Below are 19,856 nucleotides of genomic sequence, written 5' to 3'. Positions count from 1 at the left end.
CCTTCGGGGGCCCTTCGTTTGAGCCGCCACCGCCGCGGGTGTCGGGGGCACCAGAAGTGGCACGGGCGGTGCGGTGGCGGTGGGAGCCGGTGCGGGGCCCGTGGTGTCCATCCCCTCGGCACCCTCCAACGCACTGGAGGACGGGGAGGCAGGGACGGGAGCGGCACCGGTCCCGACGGAAGAGGTTGGCACCACAACCGCTGCTGCCTCAGCAAGCGGCGTGGTGGCGGGTTGGGCTGCCTGAGGCAACCCAGGGGTGGGGGCGGGACCAGGTTTGACTCGCGGTACTGGGTTCCCGCCGAAACCAGACGCCGCTCCGCCCCCCCGGCGAGCTGCGTCGGCGTACCTACCCAGAGGGAAAGAGGCGAACCTCTTTCTCGCCTCTAGAAAGGTGATGTTCTCAGTGACCTTTACATTTATGATTTGTTTTTCCTGCTTAAATTTCTCACAAGTGCGGGACCACGTTGCGTGGGGCCCCTGGCAGTTGGCACAGGTGAAACTCTGGGTGTTGCAGTTTTCGGACGGGTGGTCATGTTAGCCGCATTTTGCACAGGTAAGGCGGCCGCGGCAGGAGTTGGTGCCATGCCCAAACCGTTGGAACTTAAAACAGCGCCGCGGGTTAGGGATGTAACGCCGGACCGACATTGAACAAAACCTGCATTGATGTATTCTGGAAGGCTCGACCTGTCAAAAGTTAAGATAAGATGCTTTGGAGGTATTTGTTTGTCCTCTCTACGTATGTTTATGCGCCTGACCCCTGTTACGCCCTGACCTCGAAGGCCCTCCAGCAGGTCTGCTTCAGTTTCGTTCAGTAGATCGTGATCGGAGATCACGCCCTGGGAGCTGTTTAAGCTGCGGTGGGGCGTGACCCTGATGTCAAGATCACAGATTCGGGTCTGGCTCAAGAGTTTTTCTGCTTGCTGCTGCTTGGTGACTTCGACCAGCAATTGCCCAGTTCTTTGTTTCTTGGCTTTGTACGTCTCGCCAATTATACTTGTCAGGAACTTCGATACCATGAAGACAGACAATGAAGCGACATATCTTTCTGTGTCAATTGACTCAATTACAAGAAAACGGGAATAGTTGTTTACGGTTGTTGGAAAGACAGTTGTTGAAAGAGGTGGAAATGAAACTTCGGTGCGGCCCCTTTTCGGAGGCCGATCACGTTCGGAGGGGAGTTTTCAAAATGCCATATAGCATAGTATAAAAGCAGGGAGACGGGGGTACTTTCTCCTTTAACCTTACCCTGGTAGTCAAAGAGATCCCGGAGCTCCCTGTCTGGTAGACAGGCAGGGAGCCCATCGACCGGAGCTTGACCAAGGCTCCGACGGCCACCGTTTACGGCTTCTACCCTTCACTTTTAAACACCTCGCCACGGTTGGACACGGCCTATGTATGGGAGCTCGGGGTCCGTGCTGTCGCTGCTCACCGTCACAATGAATACTGAAGGTGCCCCGTGCGCGGAGGAAGATCACGTAATTTGCCCGCAGCAGCATGGGTTTGTTCCCAACAGGACTATGTCCTCGGCCGTTGTAACACTTGCTCAAGTTATAAACAGCGCTCTTCACAGAAATCCGTTGGCAATCGGAGTGTTTTTGGACATTAAGAAAGCTTTTGACTCGGTTAATCATTCAATTCCAATAAATAAACTGGAAAAATATGGTATAATTGGAAACTCCCTTTAATTCTTTGCGAGCTATCTTTCACCTAGAAAACAGAAAGTGGTAATCGATAATCACCATCCTTCATACAGTTACTTAACATGTGGTGTTCCGCAAGGATCAGTTTTAGGTCCTATTTTATTTTCCTCGTATGTAAATGATATCCCACTCGCAATACAGAACTCACAATACTAATGTATGCGGATGACTCCGCAATTTTATTTTGTGGTGATTCTCTGTCTGAAATGCAAGATACCATACTAGCTGAAATGGACAGTATCTACTCATGGTTTTTGAATTCCAATAAATAAACTGGAAAAATATGGTATAATTGGCAACTCCTTTCAATTCTTTGCGAGCTATCTTTCATCTAGAATACAGAAAGTGGTAATCGATAATCACCATTCTTCATACAGTGACTTAACATGTGGTGTTCCGCAAGGATCAGTTTTAGGTCCTATTTTATTTTCCTTATATGTAAATGATCTCTTACTCGCAATAGAGAACTCCACAATACTAATGTATGGGGATGACTCCGCAATTATATTTTGTGGTGATTCTCTATCTGAAATGCAAGATACCATACTAGCTGAAATGGACAGTATCTACTCATGGTTTTTGAAAAGTAAGTTAACCATAAATACCGACAAAACTAAATATTTCATCTTTCACTCAAGGAGAAAAGTAATTGATAATAGTTCTTTTAGTGTGTATATAAACAACCAGCCAATTGAGAGAGAGAGAGAGAAATAAACGTTTAATAAAAACGAGCAAATTTGGTGCTAGATGGCAGGGGCACCAGCCCTGTGGGGGGCAACCTTAGTCCGGGATGCCCTGGTCCTGGCTGGCTGCCCGGGCTCTAGCGACGACTTCTTGTTGCGCCGCAAGGTCCGAGCTGGTCAGCCGGTCCGCCCACTGCTCGTAAGTAGGGTTGGGGATTGGAGATAAAGACGGGGATTGCTGGCATTCCCATACCAGGTGGTATAGGGTGCCAGGGGATGGGCAGTAGGCACAGGTCGCGTAGTATTGGGTAGGGTACATTTGTGGAGGAGTGTACGGTGGGGGTAAGAGTTAGTTTGTAGCGTTCGGAGGGTAGTGGCTTCGAGACGACTAAGGCGAGGGTGAGGGGGAGGATATCTGCGGCGGCTGAGGCGGTAGTGGGTGAGGAGAACAGGGGGGGTGAGAGGGGTATCTGGGCAAGGAGACTGCCGGTCAGAGACGGCCTGGCGTGCATACTCGCAGGCAGCGGCGTGGGCCGCATCGTTTCCGGGGAGGTCAGCGTGGCCGGGTGCCCAGATGAGTTGGATGTCGGGTAGTTCGTAATTAGCCTGAAGGATGCGGAGAGCTGTGGGAGTAATTCGGCCGCGAAGATATCGGCGGCATGCCTCTTGCGAGTCACTAAGTACGGTGACGTAGTCTTTGGCCGTAGTCGCTGCTAGCGCAATGGCTGCTTCTTCGGCCGTTGTGGCAGTGGTGGTGCGGATAGTGGCTGCCGAAAGCTGTTGAAAGCGGTGGTCGACAACGGCAACGGCGAAAGCTCGCTGGGTGGAGTAGCGGGCAGCGTCCGTGTACCGAGTGATGGGGCTAGTGGAATGTAGCCGGTGCAACGCGGCCGCACGAGTAGCTCGGCGGGCGACGTTGTATTCCGGATGCATATTTCTGGGGACAGGAGCCACCGTGATTCGATTCCGGATATCAGGCGGTATGCCAACCGGGCAGTCGTCGGCTGGGGGAGTGGCATAACCCAAGCGTTGAAGAGTGCAGCGCCCCGTATATGTAAGGAGAAGGCGTCGTTGCTGTGACAGCTTGTGCGCTTCAAGAAGTTCTTCCCAGGTATTGTGGATTTCTAATTGGAGCAACTTGCGGGTGGATGTAGTGGGCGGAAGGGCGAGCGCGGTCTTATAAGCCTGGCGAATGATCACGTTAGTGAGGCGACATTGGGTACTGGGTGGTTGTCGATGAAGAGGTCAGGATCTGGAATTGGGTCGGTGCGTTTCTTGTACGTGCGAGCGCACAGTGTGATGAGCGCAGATTTTTCTGGGGCGCATTTGAGGCCCCTCTCCTGCAGGTACCCCTGAATGACATCAATAGCAGCTTGGAGCGAATCCTGCTGCCGGCCGGTGGAGCCCTGTGCCACCCACAGTGTAAGGTCGTCAGCATACAGAGCATGATTGACCGTAGGGATTGCGCTAAGTAATGGTGGCAACTCTCGCATCGCTAGGTTGAATAGTAGCGGAGACACAACTGATCCTTGCGGTGTCCCTCTGGAGCGGAGAGTGAAAGTCGTGGATCGGAGATGCCCGAGGCGGACGGTGGCCGTGCGGTTTTGGAGAAATGCAGTGAAATAGGCGTGCATTCGCGGTCCGCAGTTTGTGGTTGCTAGTCCCTTGAGTATGGCCTCGTGTGTGACGTTATCGAATGCACCTTTAATGTCAAGGGCAAGGATAGACTTCTTGCTCGAGGTGGTGAGGTGATCGATGATGTCCGCTTTGATTTGTAAGAGTATGTCCTGAGTAGAAAGGTGCGGGCGGAATCCAAACATGGTAGTGTGGAGGTAACCATTGTCCTCGATGTAAGGAGTGAGGCGGTTAAGAACCATGTGTTCTAAAAGCTTGCCAACACAGGACGTGAGGGAAATGGGACGAAGGTTTGCGGTGGTAATAGGTTTGTTTGGTTTAGGGACCAGCGTAATGTCCGCATGCCGCCACTGCTGGGGGAGAGTGCCAGCAGCCCAATGGTGGTTATAGTAATCTAAAAGATGGTCAATTTCTGCGTGATCAAGGTTCCGGAGAAGCTTGTTGGGAATTTGGTCATTGCCTGGGGTGGTGTTTCGTGTGAGCTTCAGGAGTGCAGCTTCCAGCTCCTGCAGCGTGAATGGGGCGTCGAGAGAGGGATTAGGGGGTCCCTTGTAGGGCGGGTAGCGGGCTGGGGGTTGCGTGGGGTCTTCCTGGAGGGACTGCTTGAGACTACTCAGTAGCTTTTCTTCCGTACCGGGGTAGGAGTGGATGAGGCACCTGATGTGATGGTGTGTGGTAGCCTTCGTTTCCGTCTTGCCCATAAGGGAGCGGAGCAGGTGCCAGGTACGGCGGGTGCCCAAGGTACCTTGGAGTCTCACACAGAATTCTGCCCAGTTCTGCCGACTGAGCTGGCGAGCGTAGTTCTCTGCCTCTTCCGTCAGCTTTGCAATGCGGATCCTAAGCTTACGGTTAGTGCGATTGCGCTTCCACCGTTTGGTGAGGCTGCGGCGAGCTTCCCATATGTGGAGGAGGTGAGAGTCTGCCGCAGGGGATTCTTGCGTTAGGTTGACAGTGGTAGTGTGTTGCCGACAGAGGTCCAGTAATTTAGTTGTCCATGTGTCGATGCAATCAATTTTCTGAGCCGGTGTTTGTTTACGGAACTCTTTCCAATTGGTGATGCGGGCCGTGCCAATTGAGGGTGATTTGGGGCGGTAGTGCGATATCGTCAGTTGAATGATGTGATGGTCACTGCCCAGGGTTTCGTCGTGGCGGGACCATACTGCATGCGGGACGTTGTGAGTGAGCGTGAGGTCTGGAGTAGTGTCCCTGGTAACGCTTGTGCCAATACGGGTGGGGAGACCTGGTATATTGCACAGGTGAAAATGCTGTTGTTGGAGGGCATGCAAAAGACGTTGGCCCTTAGGAGTGTCGTAGCCTCCTAAAAGAATGTAACCTCCTTCAAATATCTGGGCGTTGTCTTTGATTCACAGCTACATTGGAAAGAACAAATCCAAAAGGTGTGTAAAAAACTTGCGTTTAGTTGTTTCACGTTAACCAAAGCGCGGTCTTTCTTCCCATGTGGTATGTTACGATCTTTATACTTCACATTATTTCAGTGCCACATTATTTATTGTACGGAAGCCTAGGGGCTTACCTATGAAACATATTTTACGCCGTTATATCGATTACAACGACGAGCTCTAAGAATAATATCATTTTCTGCATTCAACCATCCTGTCAATACAATTTTTAAGGAATTTCGTGTACTTTCTTTTTCAACTTTTCGGGAATACAAAATATCTCTTTTAGTAAACACAATTATAAACCATAACTTTCCTGTACCCTTAGCACGTTCTTCTATCCCTGTTTGGGAGCTTACGCCGAGATGTTTTGAGGTCTTATGTCAACTGGTACCTTTAGGCCACCCGCAGTAAAGAATTATTTTTCTGGCATGCTTCGATGATGGCAGGCAGCCGTTACACGAGTACGCCACCACGCATCGGATCCCACCCAAAGACGGGCAAAGAGGCGATCGTACAAACTTAAACCTACCTTCAACACTCGCAAGCCAGCGCTATCAACGCTCAAAAGCTGAGCTCAAGGGCAGCGGATGTAAGAGGGGACAGACACTGTCTTCACAGCGCGCGACATTGGCCAGCATTTTTCTCATGAATGGGTCGACCAAGCAAACAGCTATCTTTTTAAAGACTTTCTTGGGATACGTGAACGGGAAAATTTTGGTCTGTCTGTCTGTCACTCGATTCAGCCAGCTGCCCAAGGTAAACATTATCTGCGCAGTAGTCTTATATACTCACAGCCAAATCTAAGCGTCTAAGTCCGGTGTTAATGTTCATGCTTGTCAATGTTGTTGAACAAGAAAAAGACATTACGCAAAGTAAATATTAGCCCGAAAACCAACACATGAGTGATATCTGCAGTGTTCCTTTATAAATTTACGGACGCTTGCTTTTTGCGATAGCAAACAAAATACTACATCAACTGCCGAAAACAGTCGCCTGCTCAGCTGCTGTTGCCCGCGCTACCTGGCGAAATCCTAAAAAATCAAACGGCAACAGCAACGAAAGGTTCCACTAGATAGCTTCCGCGTTCCGCGTTCCGACGCTCGTGGAGTGAGGCAACGTGATTTTATCAATGTTTAGTAGGGTGCTTCGATTTACGCGTGTTCCCGCCGTATACGGCAGCGCTGGAATCGAGGCACCCGACTGGGAGTAGTGGAATGCGATAAATTTAAATTGACTTGAGCAAACCTCTGGCGTATTATCTTGGAAGGAAGGGGACGGGAGAGGTACAGCATGAGAGGTGAGCGGGAAAGAGATGGGATGCATTTACTTGCCAGGGGCGCCAGTCGACTATCGTCTTGTGTTGACATTTGCAACGAGAGGAGCAGATACGCGGCCAATTTTCTTCCCTTGCTTTCCTTCCTTCTCCCTGCACCACCCATCCTTTCCTTTATGCACACATCAAGAGGTGCACGTGATGAACACCCGGTTACAAAGCACTTGGCTGGTTCACTCTGTTTCTAGAGTTGACACACAGCAAGGTTCGCCTAAGACAGCTGAAAGCGAAGCAGGATGTGGCTCGTGGCACAGCGATCACTACCCACTCGAGCCGTGCTAAACATGCACACCACCCACCGGGTTCCAAGCGGCCCCGGATGGTGCCGATCACGTTGTACACGATGGGCCTGGCCCACTTGCTTCTCACCACCAGCCGCAGTTTCCTGGGAGAAGGCACCAGTGGTGAGGAGGCGAACAACGGGGGATCCACATATGCGCACATTTCTTTCTTTTCTTTTTCTTGAAGAGTGAAAGCTATATGTTAAGGAAGGGACAGCGCGGCCATTATTTCTCTGTCCCCAAGACATGAGGAACATGCAGCTGGTGCTTGCATTAACACTAATTCCTCAAGTTTTGGTTGACGGCTTTCCCGGAGCACTTTTTGCATGTGGCAACATTTGTGGACCGCCTTCCTTTTTTGGTAGCTACCTAGTCATGCTGACAATTCATTCCTTCTGTTTTCTGTTTCGTTTATCTACACCCTCTTCCTGCTTGCCCAAGTCTCACAGATATCCATCCATGAATTGGCTTGTGTTTGCTTTTCATCTTCAGTTTGTATCTTGCTTTGGTAACATGGGCTGTTAAACTGTGGAGAATAATGTATAACTAGTAACAATTTGAAATTTCAGGATGGGGTCTCACGTCCTGAAGATTTCATATGCCTGGGCTTGTGCCATGGTGGAGGGCTAGAGACCATTTTAGGCCACCTGAGGTTCTTAAAATCTGTAACATGTGGGTATTTTTTATTTTAGTGACTCCAGAAAAGTTACCACCTGGACTGGAGTAGAATCCTCATCTGCGGCCTGCTCAGTAGTGTAATGCCTTAGCCACCGAGTCACCGCTACTGCAGAATTTAGCAAAGTTTGCTTCCCGCCTTGTACGTCTTCTCCCCATTATCACCTGCCTTTACGCTTTGTCTTACATTTGCACTTGTTTTTAGAAGTTGCAGCATGCTAGATGTTCTTCACTTTGTGCGTGATTTTGGATACTGCAGCACAAATTGTGCTCGAAATAATAAACACGCATGTAATGTCATGGCAGGTTCAGGGCCGTAGTGGGAGCGGCTCACAAGTGATGAGGCAGATGACCATATTGCAAACGGAAGTATTTATGAAGAAAATAAAAAAGGAAGGAGAAAAAAGTAATAAACATGTCGCGAAGTCCGGCGTAGCACAAGACCGCAGGAAATTGCACAAGGGTCCTCACAGTTTCGGGGGCGGTGGGAGCGGCGGCGAGTAGAAGCTCCCGTCGAAGGCGACTACCACTGGCGGTTGTCGTTGACGCGGCGAGGCCCCGGCATCCGAGAACAGTCACGGCGCCATGACGACTTGAAGAAGAAGCTGGTCGGCGGGAACACGAGCAGTGCTTGGGGTAACGCTCCCGCAGTCCGGGCGACTGCCGCTGGAGCGCAGGGCCTTCACAAGATCGGCGTACCCGCAGTCCGGTCGACTGCCGCTGGTCCGCCAGACTACCTCAGGGTAGACGATCCGCTGATTCCCCTCGATCGCTTCTCTATCCTTCTCGAACCCCCGAGCCTCGTTCCTCTTCTTTCTCGCCTCCCTTGTCTCGAGACCCCTTCGGTTCTGGGCTTCTTCTTTCTCATCCCTCAGCCACTCGCCCGCTTGCTGGGTCGTTTTCCCGCGATTTCTTCTTGTTTTTCCCGCGGTGGGGGGCCTTCATGACATCACCCCCCGCACAAGAAAGTTGCCGGGTGAAAACACTCGTACTTTCACAACTTCACGTGGGAAAAACTAAATGACGAGAGGTAGAAAAAGAAAAAAACTGCAAATATTACGCACAAAAGTTATCGATAACATACTTGACGATTAGGCATACAAGTGCCCAAGAAATTGCTAGAGCGTTCCCTCGGCTTTTTATATCTAGCCCTCCGTTTCCTCATTCCTTGATTTAGTGAATGTGGGCGAATACGCTTGCACACAAAGGCTCAGTTTGAGCACTTAGTTGTCCCGGACCTAGGCCCTCTGAAGTTACTGCAGGGGCTGGTGGTCTGTTTGCTAGATGAATTCCCTTCCGTACGGTTAGGTGTCCTTTCGGATGGCCCACACAAGCGCTAAGCAATCCAGGTCGACTGTTGCGTAACAGTTTTCTCCCGGGAAATACGTTCGGCTTGTGTATGAACCCTGGTGCGGCTGGGCGTTGTACTGCGGTAGCTGTACCCCTCCGAGGCTTCTCTGTGAGTGCCTATTTAAAGAACAAACAATTTGCTTCTTTTGGAGGTGCGGGAAGTGTTTTTCTTCCCCATTGATGTAACCTTCTATCATACTGACGGCCACTACGCACGAGGACGCCTGTTGTCGGGCCTCGCATTTCTTGAGCATGTTTACGGGAAAGAGGGCGGTTCTCTTGCACAAGTCGACTTCGTAGTTGAGGTCGTCCTTTCGTCCTCTTTCGTCCTCGATGTCATCCGTTTGTAGTCGAGGTCGTCCTCTTCCCTTCGTTGCAGTCCTTTGACAGATGTCGCTTCACGTCGATATGCATCCTCGGCCAGTAAAATTCGTCGAGAATCCTCTTCGTTGTTTTTCGGATGCCTTGGTGTCCGGTAATGATGCTTTCGTGTGCCATCTGTAGAACTGCGCTCCTCAAAGGTTGGGGTACCACTACCTGCTTGAATAACCGTCCAGATGAAAGGTGATACTGCCGGTAGAGCAGTCCCTTGTCTACGATGTATTTGTAGTGGTTGCCACTTCTGTATGTGAATGTTGTCCCCCGCTTCGAAAACAGTCTTTTAAGCTGTGATCTTGCTCCTGTTTTCCCTGAGCTGATCTCTCGTCACCTCCGCGATGTTAAGCTACCTGTAGGCGGCCTGTTGGTTTCTGCGACAGCCACGAGCTTCTTAGAGTCCATCTCAGTATTAGAGTTGCTCGGGCTTTGAGATGGTTCTTGATAGTTTTCTGGGGTTGTCTTGGCTTCAGGAACTTGTGCTTGCCATTTACAGTCAGGGTCGCTGGGCGGTCTGGCTCCTGGTATGTTCCCTAGTACTAAATCATACAAGGGATCCTGCATGGCTTTAACCAGAAGCATCCCTGAAAAGTAATGCGTGTGGACCTTAACGTATGCTTCTTGAAGCTGCTGCACAGTTTTGTCCACGAACACCACTGGAAGCTTGGCCCGTCAGACAGGATTCTGGCACAAGATCATGGCGCACGATTACGGTATTGCTGTCGGAGTCTCTTAGTACCGATATCGGCTTCCCGTACATTTCCCCAGTCACCACAGGTAGGTTTTCAACGAAGAACTGGATCTTTGAATCGCTTTTTCTAGCTGTTCGGGGTACTCTCCTGTATACGTCGGCGCTTTGCTAGGTGCAAGCCGAAACCTGTTTTGCGTCGTCCTCTTTGCCTTGACAGTTCTCGATTCTATGGCCAGGTTTTCCGCACTTGCCGCAGCTACCATGCCTTCCTGACATTCTACGGTCAATAGCATGGTTACCTAGTTTGCCGAAGACGAAGCAACCTTGGGTAATCCTTAATTTTGAGGCCTGATCTGCACTCTGCTCCCGTCTCGGTTCATCTCGGGTCTTACCCAAGTTTTTGATGGCCTGTGCTTCCATGAAGTGGTTGCAAGCTTCTGCCATCTCCTTAGTTGTCTTGCAGTTCCTTTTTTTGATAAAGACTGCTAGTTGTGTGTGACAGCACTTGATGAATTGTTCTCCGATCATCTTGTCCCGCAGTTCATCGAAAGCTTTCGCGACGCCGGACGTCTCTAACCACCTGCAATCAAAATAGCCAGCAAGGCGGGAAACAAACTGTACGCCGGTTTCCCCATCTTCGGCTTTCGCGTTTATGAACTTTTTATTGTACCCCTACGAAGTAAAGCGGAATCGTTGAAGCAGGGCGAGCTTCACTTTTTTGTAATCTAGGGAGTCCTCTGGGGTCATTCTCCCTATCACTGCCATCGCTTTACCCGCGAAGCACATGCTCAGAGCTACTGCCCATTCACTTTCAGGCCACTTCTGCGAAAGCGCGATTCTTTCGAACCTGACAAGATAGGCGTCGAGGTCGTCTCTCCTGTCATCAAAAGGCGGGATAAGCTTGTGATGAGGGCTGACCGCCGTTACGTGTCCCGACGCTACGGGTTCAGGTGCTGAACGACCAACTTGCGCGCTATCCCTTGCGAGCTCTTGCAAACGGATCTTCATGTCTAATGTCTCCTGCTCCCGCTCGGATGCTTCTTTCTCCCGTCGTGCTTCTTCCCTCGCGCGTTCTGCAGCTTCTTTTACGGCCTCACGCTCTACCAGCCGTTCTTCCCTTACTCGGGCCTGCTCAGACTTCACCCATTTCCGAAGCTCCGCGTCCTTGAAACCCAATTCCTTTGCTAGAGCGATAGTCTTTGCGAGGTCTATGCTGCCACTTTACTCGTGAATACCGCTCGGTTTTGCGTCCTGCTCGTCAAGATGTTAAGAAGAGTCCTGTCGCGGACGCCACTTGTGATGTTATGGCAGGTTCAGGGCCGTAGTGGGAGCGGCTCACAAGTGACGAGGCAGGTGACCATATTGCAAACGGAAGTATTTATAAAAAAAAATAAAAAAAAGGAAGCAGAACAAATAATAAAGATGTCGCGAAGTCCGGCGTAGCACGCGATTACCCTCTCGCAGCAAGAAGAGTCCAAGTCCAAGCCCGCGGAAAATTGCACAAGTGCCCTCACAGTTTTGGCGGCGGCGGGAGCAGTGGCGAGTAGAAGCTCCCGTCGAAGGCGACTACCACTGGCGGTTGTCGTTGATGCGGCGAGGCCCCGGCATCCGAGAACAGTCACGGCGCCATGACGACTTGATGAAGAAGCTGGTCGGCGGGAACACGAGCAGTGCTTGGGGTAGCGCTCCCGCAGTCAGGACGACTGCCGCTGGAGCGCAGGGTCTTCACAAGATCGGCGTACCAGCAGTCCGGTCGACTGCCACTGGTCCGCCAGGCTACCTCAGGGTAGACGATCCAGTGATTCCCCTCGATCGCTTCTCGATCCCTCTCGAACCACCGAGCCTCGTTCCCCTTCTTTCTCGCCTCCCTTGTCTCGAGACCCCTTCGGGTCTTCGCTTCTTCTTTCTCTTCCCTGAGCCTCTCGCCCGCTTGCTGCGTCTTTTCCCCGCGATTTCTTCTTGTTTTTCCCGCGATAGGGGCACTTCATGACAACGCACAGTGGATGCCCCCTTTATCCCAAAATAAAATTTAACTGCGGTAGCACTTGCAACAGTTGTCGTGGAGGAGTGGGTGCTGTCAGTGAGACAGGCATGCAGTGCCTAACACGGGGGTCCCACGAGGATGCCCCCTGAGCCCTCTCTTGTTGCCCTGCTCCCCGCCTTCAGACAAGTAAAACCTGCCTGCTGTACATGTGGAACCCGCACGATGGGGGGAGCGCCTTTGCATACAAGAAAAATTAGGAAGCAATGTTAAGCCACCGAGGGCTGCCGGTATAATTTTACGGCATCGCTAACGTACCCAGCATGGGTGTTGCTGCAACACTAGAGCGCCAACTGACAATTTAAATTTCCCACCGTCTGCGCCCCACGAATAGCCTGACAGGTCCTGCAATCTTCGGGACCTCGCAGCTGCAGCTGGCATTTTATTGAGTGTAGTCCATGAGGCTCCAGGTGCTCATCCATTGGAGGAGGTTTTATCTTGATTCACAAAGGCGCGCTTCTTGCAGTTAGCGCACTACTGCCCTCACCTCACAGACAATCACCTGGCCTGATTGGTTTTGTCTTCTATCGATCTCCACTTTGTTTACGGCCCTGTGTTTGCCATGTGCAGTTAGCGCACTACTGCCCTCACCTCACAGAAGATCACCTGGCCTGATTGGTTTTGTCTTCTACCGATCTCCACTTTGTTTACGGCCCTGTGTTTGCCATTTGAGCTGTGGCTTTGGTGTGGTGACGTTGCGTCTCCTTTTGCGGGGACAGCTCTGGTGGTACTTGGTAAATTTCTTGAAGCGCAATGAGCCATACAAAATGCTAACAACAGCGGCCCATCTCTTGAGAAAAAAATTCAGCTCCTCAAATAAAGGGTCTCGTAATTTCCCCCTTTCTCCCTCTCTGCAAGCTCTGCCCCATTAAGAGCAGCACTTAGCCATCATGAGAGCTGCTAAGAGAGAACTCGCTGTGGGCAAGCATGGGCAATGGAAAGAGGGGCAACTCAAAACCGGGTAGGTTGTGCCCCATGCACATGATTACCGGAGGAGTGTGGGGCTCAAGTCAGTGGCTCCAAGGCCAACCAGAGATGGGTTGTTTGGCCTCGCACTCCCAGCTGACCAAGCTGGTGCCATCACCTGCTGAGGAATCAACGTCCACCACCACAAAAGGGCCCTTCCCAATAAACGTGGGTCGCTGTGCCGCCTCCTCACACAATCCCCTCGGTTGGCTCGATCTACACAAATAGCCGCAGCCTGCTGTACCGTCACGCGTAATAACCAAGCAGGACTCACTTGCCATCCTTGAAGGAGCCCAGCTTTACCGGCCTCTTGCTGATGGTCACCTCGGGGCCCTCAATCTGGCTGCATGGGAGGGGAGAAAAGTGCGGAGTCCTTAGCCTCCCACGGGAGCAACACAACCACCAAGGCAGCTTGGCCGGACATACGGGAAGCAGATGGCAAAACGACAGGCTTGCAGATTCTGTTGTCCGGGCGTGCAAGCCCCAGTAAAGAATCAACTGGAATACAGTTTTTTGCCCGTATAGTGCATGCATATTGGCACGTGGAATGCTGTAAGGAGGAGTGAAAGGCCCCATCTTCTGAAGGAAGCCACGCTGTGTATTGCCCTTGTGGTTCGTTCACCTCCCTTTCCGAACGGGACATAACCGGCGCTCCCCTAGCATGCTATGGCCAAGACGACCCACCTGAGCAAACGCATGGCGAAATTGTTGCTGACCGTGAGTGCCGGGATCTTGGGCAAGGCGCTGCTGTTGGTCAGCCGGAAGACCCCGTCTGCGAGGCAACCGTCCGGAAACAGGTGAGTGGTCACTGTCCTCCTCAACAGAAGGGCGTCAGTGAAAACTCCGCTACTTCCCCCAGGCAGGCTGCTGTGCTCCACAGTTGCTACGGAACACAGAGGCAGGACAAGAGGAAAGAAGTCCCCGCGGTGATTTGCGACAAGAATTTAGCGGCGACATCAGGAAGCGGGTCACGGCAGGTCCAGAACATCTTGTAAACTGGAAATGCCCAATGTTTGCGGTGCAACTTGCAAGCGCGGTGACAGTGTTTCGTAGAGACACCTTTCACAACAACCATGGGACACCACTGTGAACAGTTCTGATAAGCGTGAGGGCACCAAGCGAGTGCAGAACACCATTGTCCTGTTAATACTGACACCTCCATTTCCGAGGAAAATCGCCCCCAGAATACACAAAACTCAACGGACACATAGCTGGTAAGTGGACAAGGCGTATGCATCCACAATGCAAGGAGGTATGCACTGATGTTCGAGATCCTGCTTTCGCATTCACAAAGCTGGATGTAGTCTAACTGCTTGAAGTGCACACATGATGACTGGCGCCCCGCTTCCACGGGAGAAAAAGAGCAGACAACGGTGACCAACTCGAGGAGGAAGAAAGGAGCGAGGAAGAGACTGGGTATAGTGCCTAGAATATGCACTATATACTGGGCGCTCGCACACGGTGGCCAGCTGAGCTAGTGGCGACGGAACTTCGGGAAGAGAGCGGAGGAGTGAGCGACCGGGAGGCAGTTTGTGGCCAACGCAAGGACGAACTGGACCGCGCTGCATGCCGTTCGAGGTTCTGCCCCGGAAGACCTGCCACTGCCGTCCAAAGTGGGTGTTCCTGGGGGCTCACAAATGTCCCCAGTGCACTTCCTTTCTTTTTCCTTTCCCGCAAACCACAACCACGCAACCAACCAGGCTTACACCGGCGAGCCACCAGCACGCGCCTCAGCTTCTCCAAGCTTCTACCTCGGCAGCTCGGGCTTCCCAACCTCGGCGTGCCACGGCCGGAAGACGCCACAAACACTGCGCTTCGGAACATGGCGACACCATCGACACCACGTCAGCCAAGCAGCGAGCAGACTGTGACCAGAGTCCAGTCTTTTGAACCCTCGTTCAGTCGGACGTTTTGCGTTGAAAGTTTACTTTAGTTTCCCTTAGTCTCCTTTTGCGTGTGTGTTTCCACATGAGGATATTTTCCATTTTTAAATTGGCAACGCGCCATGGCGTTACTTCTCCTTGATCCCCCTCCACGGGTCACGTGCCCACCCGCTCAGAACGTGTGTCGCTCAATTTCGGCTACGCGGTCCCTTTATTCACACCACACCAGCATGGGGGAGCAGGTTATACGCAAAGGCAGGTTATACCCACGAAAATGTGGCATGTTAGCTGCTAACCAGGGCCCAACCTCAACAAAGCGAGATTTCTTCAGATACTGACAGCAGCGTGGCACATATCCCCACTTTCATGGGCTGGCCTTCACTTTCGCTGACACTGCAAACTATTTCTTTTACAGGTGCAACCCATTTGCAAACCAAACATAAATTTTGTAATAATGACAATAATACAGTCCAACCAACTTATAACAATATTGAAGTGCTACAAAAAAGCCATTGTTATGACCAGTAATTCTTATATTATCAGGGCTGAGCAGAAAAAGTACTTTCGTAAGCATTTCGTGGTGTTCACCCAATATTTACAAAACAGAAATGTAACCACATGGCCGACTAGCCAGACTTAGCCGCACATGCGCCAACCGACTCCACAGAGTCTCCAGGAAGGACCACCGTCTTTCACATAAAAGGAAGGCTCCGCATCAAATCCTTGACTTTATTTTCTTTCTTTTTTGGCGATTGGCAAAGTGCATGTCACCAAAGTGACGTTGATTTTAAAAATTCAGCGCGACTTAGACAGCGACAGTAAAGAAGGACGACGGGACAAGCGCTCACTTGCAACTAACATTTATTGAGGCGTCGTCTCGAGCATGCACACTTTGGTACGGTACATGGAACGCATCAAACAGAGGACATGATCAAAGTGACGTCGTTTTATATTAAACAGAAAGGGGACAAGTGCGTCAGCGATACTTCTGTGCTATTTCGTGCCAGCGAGTTTGAATTTTCGGACACGTCACTTTGATCATGTCCTCTGTTTGATGCACTCCATGTAGTGTACCAAAGTACGCGTGCTCGAGACGATGCCTCAATAAATGTTAGTTGCAAGTGAGCGCTTGTCCCGTCGTCCTTCTTTACTGTCGTTGTCTAAGTCGCGGTCAATTTTTAAAATCAAAATGCACCAACTTGCCCAAAAGATTTGTTTAATAAAGTGACGTTGTTTTCTGCCTTTTTCAGCATCAGTAATGAACAGTAGCCTAGAAGGCCCCCTTTAACCTGCTTCTAGGCGGTGTTGAAGAGGTGCTCCCTGCCTCTCTCATTTCCTGGGCCAGCTGGCAGCTGGAGATAAGAGGGTCAGCCAGGAGGTCTCTCCCTTCGGGAATAGCGTATGGCTACATCAGAGGCACCGACTTCTTCTCAGTGTTGGAAAGATAGAAGATGCCGCAACTTGTTTCATGCTTACAGTCGTGCCTGGTCACACACAACGCACCTATGGTCTCTCACTGATCTCCAGATACTATATTTTACATAGGCAGGCTCGTACCGTCAGGCTCAATTGTTATAACGAATAAAAATTAAAATGTCCATTTCTATAATATAGCAAAGTTGATGGTGATGCGACTGTTCATTGTTATTTCAAATATATAGTTATAGCTATTATTGTTATAAGTGGGTAGGACTGTGATAAGTTTATTTCTCGAAAATAATGTGCACTTGTGCAGCTTTTGAAGCCACAGAAGGCCCGAGGCACAGTGCCCAGCAGTTGGCAGAGTCGAGGCTAATCACTTTGTCCCCTTGCAACAAAACAAAACTGAAGGGGGAGGAAGAGAGAGAGAGAGAGAGAGAGAGAGAGAGAGAGAGAGAGAGAGAGAGAGAGAAAGTTCAGTCAGTAGAAAAGTTCACCTTCGGATGTTGAGGGAGAAAACATCGTCAAGTAATTGATTCATAGTGTGAGGAGCACAAATAGCGTGAACACATTCCCCGTATCCAGTCCGTGCGCTATCCAAAACAAAATGTTTACGCGGATGAAGTTCTGTCATAAGGATGTGCGGAATACAAAACTATTTGATCCAAACGTATTTCACAGCTGCAGTTTCTGTATATAGAGGATTTAAAATTTTGGCAACTGAGACCGGAAAATGCAGACATTACACCATCAATCTCTGCATCGTACAACACTGATTTCAATGCAAGTTCAAAAAACTACCTGCTTTGTTTCGTCGAGAGCCTGAGCAAAAATAAAATCAACAAATACCACAGCGTATTTGGCTCTAAACAAGAGCGCACACGATCTGTTTTCGGACTGAAACCGGACATACTGTACGCATTGGAAACAACAAACAGGCCATTTGGCGAAGATGGGCGCAAATGTAAACTAACTGGCTGTTACATGGCATGTTAGAATCGAAAAATAATTCAACGTATTTAATAGTCGAGGCATAATTAACCGGAGAACAACTGCAATTATTACACGATGACTTGTGTAGAAAAATCGGTATTTCTTGAGAGATAAGTTCGACAGGATTGCAAAAACACACAAGTTGTGTTTTAGTTTTGTTAATCACGACTATTGATTTGTTTATTTACAAAAACCATAATCCCAAACGATGCCCTCTTGGTAACCTTCAGGTGGAAAGTGGACCGAAGGAGACGGATGGGAATTTGAGATCAAAATTCTACTGTTTGATTCAGTATTAAAACCTGTCACTAATCTTTGAAATTATTCAATTTGAGCTGAACTTCAGCTGCTTGCTACTTCTGGCTAATGGCTAAGTTTTGGCGACACATCACGTCTCAATTTTCATAGACGTCACTCGAGCAAAGAAGAACACTTCGGGTGATATCAGTCTCCCTTAATTAAAAATGAAGCATCCTTTTAAGAAAATATTGACTTTAAAGGGGCCTTAATTGGCTCCTGATGGTCGCGATTTCAAGTGCGAAATTGCTAGATTATGTGTTCACGACAACATGTACTAAGTCTACACCTCTGCTGAAGCAAAGGCTGCAAAACATGCAAAAACGATATTCCATTCTTTCCTTGTTTACCTGTCAATCCTCGTCGCCATGCTCACACACTCTGACTTAAATTTGTGACTATGACACAGCCGCTATGACGCAGCCGGCCCTGAAGACTACGGCGCCGCTATTGGCAGGCTCCCCCATGAAGACAAAACACAAGTTTGGTTCATTCAAGAGATTGCCTCGTTAGAATCAAACTGACACCACTTTTAACGTAAACTTCGCTCAAATAAGTGATATAATTGGGAAAAAAGGGAATGGCCATGTGACCCACTCGCTCATTTCCCGCAAAAGAACCTATGATATCATACCAGCCAGCTCTACGATTGGCGGAGGCCGGCAAAAGCGAGCACAAATTTGGCAGAACTTATCAGCTTACCGAACGAGCTATTTGCACTTAAAGTTACCGCACATTCTTTTTATATTGGTCAGAATGGTGGGACGAACAGTGGAAGTTACGAACGCACACGTAAACATAGAAGTACTGATGCGTACTGCTGTTGGTACTGCGCGCACTATGCTTGGTTTAGCTGTCCAGCACTGCGGGGCTTTGGGGTAGTCTCAGACGACACTGGCCGACTGACACAAGCAGGGCCATATTTGTTGAGCGAGCACTATGTTTCACGAAACAATTATTTTCTCCCAGAACAAAAACAAGCCAAGTTTAAATGCAGTCAAAAACAAACTCAAGGCAGAAAACGGCTTGCAACGGTAAGGTAGCGCCATCTAGGTTCACTAACGATAAACAAGGCTTTGGAATCGGCTGCACAGCGGTCGGTTCCTGTGATGTCATTGCGGACCCCGAAAACACGCGATTTAGAGGGAAAATGATTAATTTCTCAGTGAATAAGCATGGTTGGTATCCAGACAAGTGCTGGGGGCACTATAAAACACGAAATGTTTTGAATAACAGAAACTTGTATTTTGTCTTCATGGCTCCCCTAAATGCTGCAGCCAATCAGCATTCCCGGGCTCTGGGGGAAATGCGAGTGTACATTTCGGCGGTTCTGGCGAGCAGCACTTCGGTACGGTGTATCTTAGTAGGGACGAATGTTGATTGTCACCATCTGCCACACGAGCTTACGCACGGTAAAGTCAGCGACTTCCTTCTCCACCTCGTAGTGTAGATCTTTCTTGCGTCCTGTGAAGGCCATTCGCTTGGCGGCACAGTTCACTCCGCTGCTTCCACCTTCGGCACACGCTCTTCTCATTGTCTTCGAAGTCGCGCTGTGTTTGGAGGTTTGAACTTCTCTCGGCCTCCACGACTACCTTCCACTTGAAAGCAGCGGTGCGGTGGCACCGCTTGGTGGGCCCCATTGTGCCCCGAAGACCTGCGCTTTCCGAGGTCACGCGGCAATTGCGTACACAAGCAAGCACGGAACGCTGTGAGCTGGGTTCACAACATTTAAACAGGCAAAATGGAGCCTGAAAACCACAGAGTTCTGAAAACCCATTGAAAACCTGTCGACTGCAAGCCTGTGGCCGCGAGATGGCGTTGAGTGTCTAGCGGTGGCAGGAAGCTGCATCCTCTGATTTAAGGTGACCTCCGATCACGGAGCAAAATGCTCCGTGCCCCCGACTTTTGTAAACGACTTTTTTTAAAAAAAAGTATCGGCCTTGATAAAAGTAAATACAGTATACCGCAGCAGCTAAAGCTTTTCACAGCCCGTCAGACCAGGACCATTGCTGAAAATCAGTTGACAAATTCGTGATCAGTTTATATCGGTTTATAGTCAGTTTATAGTTTATAAACCAGTTTATAGTGCAGTAAAAGATTGCACTGGGGATCGTCGTCAGTGCAGCTTTGT

The 19,856-nt window shown here is 50.0% G+C and overlaps 1 protein-coding gene across 3 annotated transcripts in view; it reads right to left on the bottom strand.

The window, feature by feature from the left end:
* LOC144149905 (N-acetylated-alpha-linked acidic dipeptidase 2-like) overlaps positions 1–19,856 on the bottom strand; it is a 114,781-nt gene that overhangs the window by 57,708 nt on the left and 37,217 nt on the right. For all 3 annotated transcript variants that reach the window (XM_077681631.1, XM_077681630.1, XM_077681629.1), the window contains 3 exons: positions 13,818–13,905; positions 13,408–13,476; positions 7,054–7,139 (listed from right to left, as the gene is read on the bottom strand). In XM_077681631.1, the coding sequence (XP_077537757.1) occupies positions 7,054–7,139; positions 13,408–13,476; positions 13,818–13,905 (243 nt within the window). The remainder of the gene's footprint in view (positions 1–7,053; positions 7,140–13,407; positions 13,477–13,817; positions 13,906–19,856) is intronic.

The sequence above is a fragment of the Haemaphysalis longicornis genome, unplaced genomic scaffold (genome assembly GCF_048455015.1).
Source record: "Haemaphysalis longicornis isolate Haplotype H1 unplaced genomic scaffold, Haemaphysalis longicornis Haplotype H1 scaffold_8, whole genome shotgun sequence".
Classification (NCBI taxonomy): Eukaryota; Metazoa; Arthropoda; class Arachnida; order Ixodida; family Ixodidae; genus Haemaphysalis; species Haemaphysalis longicornis.
Note: the sequence above shows the minus strand (reverse complement) of the source record. Positions and strands in the feature narration are given on the sequence as shown.